Source organism: Seriola aureovittata, chromosome 3 (genome assembly GCF_021018895.1).
Source record: "Seriola aureovittata isolate HTS-2021-v1 ecotype China chromosome 3, ASM2101889v1, whole genome shotgun sequence".
NCBI classification, from domain to species: domain Eukaryota; kingdom Metazoa; phylum Chordata; class Actinopteri; order Carangiformes; family Carangidae; genus Seriola; species Seriola aureovittata.
In genome coordinates this window covers 30,788,504-30,798,136 of record NC_079366.1, presented here as the reverse complement: position 1 = coordinate 30,798,136, position 9,633 = coordinate 30,788,504, and the positions used below count along the sequence as shown (strand labels likewise).

Here is a 9,633-nt window from a genome sequence, read left to right as displayed (position 1 = left end):
TCTGATTGTATAATTATCACCCAGGCGTTAAACTCCTGTCAGGTTGGGGGTTGTTGTTGGCCGCCATGTGTGAAGGCACTTCTCCACTTCCATGTGAACTGACTGTAAACAAACCGCTGCTCATTAATATTAACCAGTGGGCGCGGTTTGGGGGTCTAGGCCCCTCCCCCCGCTGGTGGATATTACCCAGCCTCCTCCGAGGGCCGCTCAAAGTGCTGTCCGGGCTCCCGCTGCCGTCAGTCGGGCTGCAGAGTGCGTGTCGTGGGGGCGGCTGTGAGAGAAAAGCAGGACAATAGCAGACAAAGGTTTTGGGTGCGGGACGGTGTTCGCTGTCGGGACTGTGTGGAGGTTTGTTTTGTGGAGAAAAGCCGCAGCTGTGTCTCCGCCCGTGCATGTCCCAGCCGGAGGAGGGGTATTAACCTGGAGCGGAGGGTCGCACCGACTATCACTGAGCACCGAGAGCCGCCTGGCTGCAGCCCACTGCCGGCATGACCCGCACACGGAGCTCCGTCCTCCTCAGCATCCAGCTTCTCGTGCTCTGTGCGCGGATCCAGGTACACCAGACTCCCGCTGGTTTTTGGCTTGTTTTAGGTTTGTGTTAAACAGCAGCCAGATGTTCCTGTGAAGAAACATGTGACAGATGTTCTTCTCCTGTTCTGGATAAAAATTATATTGATTTAACAGAATTCTTCTTAAATCAGAGATTACTCCACGTTTCCACAAAGTTTGCCAAAAGTTGTTCTGTCATGTCGTAAAAGTGACATTAAACCTTTAATTCAGAATCAGACTTTATTTGTCTAGATATATATTATATATATTAAGTATGCTTATGTCAGAGATGATGAGCACTTGGGTCAATACAAGGAGCAACAAGCCGCAATAAGTAAAATAGATCAGAATAAGACATTATGAACTCTGTTGATGCTGTGATGAAATGTGTAACTCCTTTAGAGACCAAACAAGATAAATATTCCTTCATTCGTCCCGCAGTGAGGAAACTGCAGCAAGATGACAGCACAAAGAAAGAAAACTAATTGTCAAAATCAGAAAAGATAAATAATATAATATGTAGCTACAGTTTAAATACGTAGATGTAACAGGAAAAGTTGAATTAAATACTTTCATTTCTTAAATATTCCTGTTACGTGACTTTGCCTGAGAAAGTGACAATAAAAACTTTAATTAGATTATTAATTGTGACTGTGAGGTGTGAAAACTGACCGATCCTCCATCAACCAGATGTTGCTGATGCTCCTCAGTTTAATCCGGGTCTTTAAAGACGGTTGATTTATATTTAGAGCCGTGTGAAGAAATCAGACTCTGGTTCCTCGGGGATTTGGATTCCAGCTGATTTCTGGTCAGATCTGAACCACATGCACCGGCCGCAAACTGCTGGACTCAGACTCATCACAGTCCTTCTTCTTCTGCCTCGCTCCCATCACTGTGAGCTCCATCCTCAACATGATGGACATTGATTACAGATAGATAGATAGATAGATAGATAGATAGATAGATAGATAGATAGATAGATAGATAGATAGATACTTTATTTTTCCCCTCGGGGAAATTCATGTAATTGATGTTTGATGACGCTTTAGTTTGAAGATACTAAGAAAAAGCATCCAGGTGAAGACGTAACTAATGTACGATTAGTTCATTAATCGATTGGTTGATCAACAGAAACCTTTTCTGTAACTATTTTCATAATTAATAAATCATATTTCCTGCTTCGCAAACATGAAACTGATTTCTTTGTCGTGCAGGAGATAAACTGAACATCTTTGGGTTTTGGACTCTTGTTGGAATAAAACAAGACATCAAATATATGTCAGAGTTTTCCTTTAACTTCCTGTCAATCAACTAATTGATTAATCAGCGAATAGTTTCAGCTCTCTTCACAGATTCGTGTCGTTTTGTCCAAACTTCATTCAAACTTGCAGAGTTTCATTTGAAGTTTTCAGAGAGATTCACAAGAAGAACAGTGAAGTCTGAGCTTTCCATATTTCACACGGTGGAAACATCATCAGGATATTTGTGAGAAACAGTCGTTTAATGTCTCTGAAGGACTTCTGTCAAGACAAACTGTCAGTGGAGTTTGAACAACGAGGACATTTAGCAGGAAGGACTTCAACATATAAAGGACTAAATGTCTGATCTCTCTGTTTCCCTTTAAAGCCTCAGGAGGAATTCTGGGAGAAATCATAGTTAAAAATCAAATTTCCCTCATTCATTTATTCATTCATTTTTATGTTTCTCCCCTTGCAGGTGTCTTCAGCTTCGGGACACTTTGAGCTTCAGCTTCTGTCCATGCAGAACGTGAACGGGCGGCTGCAGACCGGCGCCTGCTGCGACGGACCGCGGGACCCGACGGATCAGCGGTGCGCGGTGGACGAGTGCGACACCTACTTCCGGGTGTGTCTGAAGGAGTACCAGCTGAAGGTGTCCTCGGCCGGGCCCTGCAGCTTCGGCGCCGCCTCCACGCCCGTGCTCGGCGGGAATACCTTCTCTTTACGCAGCGCCAAGAGCGACAAGGCCAAGATTGTTCTGCCGTTCAGCTTCGCGTGGCCGGTGAGTCCGAAAAGTCCCGCAGTTCGTCAACGTCTCATTGCTGTTTTGATTTAATGCCGCAGAGGGACGGAAGCTTTCGATGCTTGTTGTGTCTGAAACCAGATGTTGAAATCTTAGACAGATGTTTGGCTCTGATGTGAGTCGGTGTGAAGATGCTGAAACACTCCAGAGTGATGACGCTCCGTCCTCAGCTGCTACGTCATCAGTGGAAAGGTGACATGAGGCTCTGTGTGGTCTCAGGGATGGTTCCGGGTGTTCCAGGTGTTCCAGGTGTTCCAGGTGTTCCAGGTGTTATGTGTGAGACTTTGACTGTTGAGGAAAGACAGGAGAGAGACCAGGGGTTCTTCCTGTTTCTTTAAAGTTCTTTTTCAGGCTTTTTAGGCGTTTTTTATTTTATTGTGAGAGAGAGACAGAGACAGACAGAGAGAGAGACAGAGACAGAGAGACAGACAGAGAGAGAGACAGACAGAGAGAGACAGAGAGAGAGAGAGACAGAGAGAGAGAGAGAGAGAGAGAGAGAGAGACATTGTGTAGAAATACAAACAATGAAACTTCAGTTTTAATGTTTTTAAAGACGATTTCTTTTCAAAACATTATTTATAACTCTATTTATTGTCTTTATATATTATATATATATATATATTACATGTTTCCTCCAGGTGTTCAGTCTCGTTGGCTGTTGTCGGGTCACGTGTCTGTGTGATGACGCCACTGTGATTCTGTCGTTTCGTTGTTTTCTTCCTAAATGTTCGTTTTAACCACGTGTTATATTTTATTATTTCCCTGTGGCGGGAACATGTTCACACGGTTTCTCCTGAACGACTTTATGATGATGATCATTGAAGAAGCGACAGAAAGAAGAAGAAGATCTTCTTTCCTTTCATTTTTCAACCTTTTCCTCTGATACTTGTGACGATGGGAGTTGTAGTTCTCAGTTATCAGATACTGAGTCGTGGTTGAGACTCATGAGTGACAATGACAGTTAATAAATGTCACGTGACTGTTATTATGATCATGAATCAGCTGTTGGAGCGGTCGCTATGAGCTCCTCTGTCTCTGGGTTGTTTGGGAGCGGCGGCGGTTCGGTCTGGACTCGGTCCTCGGGGTGGATCTGGTCTGGGTCCAGGTCTCTGTGCGGCTCTGGTTCAGGTTGAGGCTCATCAGTTCCCGCCGTGGCTCCGGATGAAGACGCTGAGTTTCTTCCTCTGTCTCTCCTTGTTGTTGTTGTAGTTTCCCCCCTGACCTTTCAGCATGGGGGGGGGGGGGGCATTCCAGCTGCTGACCCCTGGAAACTGGCGTGTTAAATGAAGGCGTCGTCTGGTCAGTGTGAAGTATCAGGACCTGTGTGTGTGTGTGTGTGTGTGTGTGTGTGTGTGCGTGTGTGTGTGTGTGTGTGTGTGCGTGTGTGTGTGTGTGTGTACGTGCGGGTGTGTGTGTGTGTGCGTGCGGTGTGTGTGTGTGCGTGTGTGTGTGTGCGTGCGGGTGTGTGTGTGTGTGTAAGTGTGTGTGTGTGTGAGTTTATTACTGCGATGGCGGCTTGTTCCAGACCTGCAGCCCTTCACGTCTCTCCTCCTCCTCCTCCTCTTTCTGTTTTCCAGTTGTTTTGATCGTGACTCATTTCATCCTCTCCCTCCTCCTGTTTCACATTTTCTCTTTTTGTTTATTTTGATGCTTCTTTCTTTTTCTCTTTTTTTTTTAAATCACTTTTTCTTTTCCCTCCACCTCCTCCAACAGTCAGGACTGGGCTGCAGCCGGGGCTGATGGGAAACTACTTGAACGATTATTAAAGTATCAGTAACTGCATCAGCTTCACGACTTTTACACTTTCTTTTGGAACTTTATGATCAATAAAGTCATTTATATAAAAAGGAAAAAACAAACACGTAGAATTATTTTGACCGTCGTTACAATCAGACGTGTGTTGCGTCATCACTGGCAGGTTTACGTCAGACTTTAGTTTTGAAAACATTTCCATCATGTGACTCGTTGTAGTGAATTTGAATAAAACAAAATACTATGAAAATAGATCAAATAATAGATGATGAATTAGTTAAGTGCAGTAAGGAACCGTCGGTGTGACGTTCAGGTTACTGAAAGAAAAGCAGGACGACAGGAGGGGGAGGAGCTTAAACTCCTCTTTGAAAGGTCACAGTGAGGTGTTGAAGAAGTTCAGTTTCCTTTAAAGAAAAAACCTCAAAGGGTTTGATTCATTGATGATTGACTGATTGGTCACATTGATTGATCACTGACATCAGCTGTTATTGTTACAGTCAGCTGGGAGTCTTATTGTCTTCACTGGTTTGTTTTTGTGGTTGAAGGAGGTTTTATCGTCCGTGTGTTATAAATAAAGTTATACAACACTTCGAGTCATCTGATTGGACGAGAGTCATTCCATGACTGATGATGAACAGTAAACCTGTTCATTGTCAGAGTTTGATGCTGTTTACTCGTTTTAAACCAGTGATGATGATGATGATGATGATGGTGATGATGATGATGATGAAGGCAGCGGAGTGCAGCAGTCACAGGATGTTGTTTTCAGAGAAAGATTTCGTGTGCATCAGTTACTGCTGAGGTTTGTGTGGGAGCAGATGATATCGTCTTATCCAGACCACACACACACACACACACACACACACACACACACAGGCTTCCTGTTGTCCAACAGTCTGAGCCTCTCTTCTGATTGGCTGACTGTTTTCTGAGTGATCCAATAAAAACACAGCAGATTTCAGGTAAAAACACTCAGAGAAACCAAATCCTGCAAGGTTTGGATGGTGGGTCCAGGTGGGCGGGGCTTGGTGACTGCTTTGTTGTGACATCACAAAGTTCCAGAAGTCCTGACGGCTGGTTTTAAGGCTCAGTTTCTGAATACAGGCTGTGTGCATTTCTCTGTGGACTGAGGCTTTGATACTTTCACAGTATTAATATAGAAGCTAGAGCTGATCTATAATCACACTACACATGGACACAGACCTTTACACTGGAGGAGCTTTAACATCAACACAGAGACTTGATCGATTGTCTCATTTGCTCCTGACCCTGTGACATCATGGCTCTGTGGTAATGTAGATGAAAGTGCGAGTGTTTGGAGAAGTCTGGACCATGTTAGCGCGCTACGATAACACGGCTGTGACAGAGGTCAAACTAATACGAGCTTTGACGGATCGCTGGGCAAAAAAAAACCTTGTGAGAACCCGTCTGATGATGTCAGGAGGCGAGGGAAGAAAGGCAGGATGGGAAAATAACCAGAGAGCGACTGGATGTTTCCAGCGTCAGTCAGCACGCTCTCACTCTGCTCATCAGAGATGTCCATGTTTGGTCGACCGGCGGAGCCTGGCGGAGCGGGCCTTTCTGCTCCCTCTCACCCCATGATGCACTGGGGCAGTTTTCACTCCCTCCTTCCTTCACTTCTTTTCCTTTATGTTTCAAATCTAAACTTCACCGTGTCTCTGGTTCTGCCACAAATCTACGACCCTCCTGTGGTTTGATGTCCAGATCTCACCTGCTGAACTCTGATGAACTCAGTGTTTCTTTATGAGTTCTGTCCGGACACGTTTCACATATTAATAATATACGAATAAACTTCCCTTTAAGAGGCAGAAACCTGGAGCAGACTTCAAGGAAAATCTTAACTTCAGTGGCTCAGTGCCCCTGATCTGAGAGCAGAATCAGGATCAGTGAGATCTGAGTGAGTCTGAACCTGCGGCCCACAGATCTGTGAACCCTCCCGCTTCCCGTCATGTCTGCAGTGTACCACGGCGCTGTTTACCCCAACGCCACATAACTGCCACTAATGCAGAACCGAGCTGCCGTGCCGGAGCTGTGACTGAGATCCCTCTGAACAACTCTTGCAACATGCTTGCGTCACCTCCCTGGCTGAAACTGGATCTAGGCGTCGGGCTGCTTCCTCCTGACCCCGCAGGAAAAATAAACATGTTGCCCACCAAACACGGTGGGTGGCACCTCCAAACATTTTAGCAGCTAATTAGATCTTCAGGCGAGAGCGGGGAGGGAGAACCTGACAGCTGGTCACCTGCCAACAGGTTCCACTCGCTCCGTGCCAAAACATCCACCAGCATTCATCCGCAGACCGTTGGTGATTTCCCATCACTCCCCGTCCCTTTGATTGTTTGATGGAGGAGGTGGAACTGCTTTCTCTGGCCGCAGGCTCGGTGTGGGAAAATAGTTTGTTAGCAGTGAGAGCCAGGCGACATGTGGAGGCAGGTCCAGGCAGGGGAGGGAGGGAGGGAGGGAGGGAGGCTCCGAACCAGCTCTCACTGTGGCCGCAAAAAAGTAAAACTTCCTGTGTTTCTGTCTGACGCCGCGTCCAAGAAGAAGATGCGGTTCAGGCTTCACTGCGTCTCAAAGCGCCAGGAACATTCAGGAGGTCGACAGCAAAACAACAAGACTTCAGATAATCACACTGGAACATCTGTATTTACATGTTGTTGTAATGTTAAAGCTCCTCCAGTGTAAAGGTCTGTGTCCATGTGTAGTGTGATTATAGATCAGCTCTAGCTTCTATATTAATACTGTGAAAGTATCAAAGCCTCAGTCCACAGAGAAATGCACACAGCCTGGATTCAGAAACTGAGCCTTAAAACCAGCCGTCAGGACTTCTGGAACTTTGTGATGTCACAACAAAGCAGTCACCAAGCCCCGCCCACCTGGACCCACCATCCAAACCTTGCAGGATTTGGTTTCTCTGAGTGTTTTTACCTGAAATCTGATATATTTTTATTGGCTCACTCAGAAAACAGTGAGCCAATCAGAAGAGAGGCTCAGAGCCTCCTGTCTTCTGATTGGCTCACCGACCTGTTGTTACTAGAGCTGCAGAGAGAAGCCTGAGAGAGGAGATGTAAACAGATGTAACACTTCAAAATAAAACACACTTATTCGTAACTTTCGATGTAGACGGTCATTTTTTTTTAAAGAGACAGATCCACTTCCTGCTTCGTCTGTTCTTACTGTAGCTGTGTTCATATGGTTTTCCTTTACTGTGAAGGCTTGTTACAGGTTTGTTTCCTGTCTGATGCTCTCAGATATTAACCTGGGGAGTTCAGTGTAGCATAAATCCAGAACCAGGTTTCAGTGTGTTTGTTTGACGTGGCTCAGTCCAGATCAAAGATCCTACGAGCTACAGCAGAGCTAAATATAACACTTCTCCTCTCAGTGTACCATCCCTGTTCTGTGTTAATGTAGAACCACCATGTGTTTCCATCCTCGGTAGAACATCAGAACACAGGAACCGTCCCGTGTGATGCCTGTCACGGCTCATTACGCTCCAATAATCCTGTCAGCGGCTCCGAGCGCTCGATAACCAGACATCACAGCCCGAGCTAACCGCTAATCTGTAAACGACACGGAGCGGCTGCGGTTTCCTGCAGCGCTGAGTGCTGGTAGGAGCGAGTTTATCTAGCTGCTGTGGATCTACGCCAACATCAGCAGGGTTTGATAAATGTGGACAGGATGATGTAAGACCACCTAGGCTGACGTTCTGCCACATTTAAACCGACGTTAAGTTCGATGCTGATCCTGAGAGTCGACCAGGAAACCGTCCGGTCATGTGACCCGGTTTTCAGACGCTCGGACTGGGTCGTTTTTGTCAGTTTTCCCACAGCGGCGTGGATGGAGCTCAGATCTCTTCACACGGGACTCAGACCTTCACTGGTTCCTAGATTCGGTGCAGATCTGCAGCTACAAACATTTCACCCTGAACCGAACAACAGGGAAGTTTCAGTTTCTCAGACAGTCGACGTTTACGCTCTGAACAATTCTCAGTGAGGAGGAAGCTCCGAGTTCAGCAGCGCAGACTCTCAGACAAACAGTCTCCGCTTTACGAGTTGAAGCAACAAGTTTTGAACCTGACTTGTTGATGCCGGCGGCGCGGTGGAGCAGTGGGTAGCACTGTCGCCTCGCAGCAGAAAGGTTGTGGGTTTGAACCTGTGTGTGGACTCTGCATGTTCTCCTCTCCAGCTTCCTCCCACAGTCCAAAGTCAAGTGGATGATGAATCAGTGGATTTGAACTTGTGACTTGTTGGTTTTTCTTCTTTATTTCCAAAACCTGAAACTTGTGACTTAAAAAAGACTTTGTCGAACGCCTGGACATTACGCTGGTGTAGGGCCGCTGCTGTCCCACACTCAGGCAACGCTTCCTGTTTAAAGATCTGGTGTTTTTACTTTCTTTTAAAGTTCAATAAATGCGTCGTGTTCAATAATCTCAGTATTGATCAAAATATATAATATTTTTGCCATAGTCGAGCAGCTCTATGTTCTTATTGTCTGACACCACGTCAGTACAGATCTCTGCGTGATGAGCTTTTATCAGATGAATCAGACTTTATTTTAAACTAGAGCTGCACAAAAAATAAAAAAATCATATTTTGATTCATATTGTCTCGTCTTTGTTTTTTATTTTCACTGTAGAAAACGATAGAAAACGACTTCAACATGATTGTTTATGTTCCTTTATGTCTGGAGATTATGACGTGTAGTCTGGGGCGTCGCTGTAGCAACACAACACTGATGGTGCTAACGATGCTAATGCTAACAACAATGTGACACGCACGACTCGGTTTCCTAAAGAACAGACGTCTGAAAACTACAAACCAACAACTACAGATGGAGTCGGGTTGTGTTAATGAATGTCATGTCTACACCTACACACACACACACACACACACACACACACACACACACACACTTGTACGAGTGAGGAGCCTCTAGCTGTGACATTGGTCCTAACCTCAGACAACCCTCACTTTGTTTTCACTTCCCAAAAATGGCCTCACTTTCGAGGGTTGAGTAAGAACCTCACAAAGATAGGACACACACACACACACACACACACACAAACACACACACACACACACACACACTTCAGTCTCTGATTTCCCGCTCTTTATTTTTGGGGTTGACGTCGCGCTCTGAGTTCAGATGGTGTGAATGTTGGAGAGAGAGTGTCACTATAGAAAGAGAGAAAGAGCTCCAAGCCTCAAACCACAATATCACACACACACACACACGAACACACACACACACACACACACATACACCCTCTCT

General features: G+C 45.6%; 1 protein-coding gene across 2 annotated transcripts in view; it reads left to right on the top strand.

Annotated features, from left to right (window-relative positions):
• The first annotated feature begins 230 nt into the window (after positions 1-230).
• Positions 231-9,633, top strand: part of LOC130164396 (protein jagged-1a-like) — a 30,355-nt gene continuing 20,952 nt past the window's right edge. For both annotated transcript variants that reach the window (XM_056369119.1, XM_056369110.1), the window contains exons 1-2: positions 231-554; positions 2,266-2,568. In XM_056369119.1, coding sequence (XP_056225094.1) covers positions 489-554; positions 2,266-2,568 — 369 coding nt within the window. In that variant the 5' untranslated portion in view covers positions 231-488. The remainder of the gene's footprint in view (positions 555-2,265; positions 2,569-9,633) is intronic.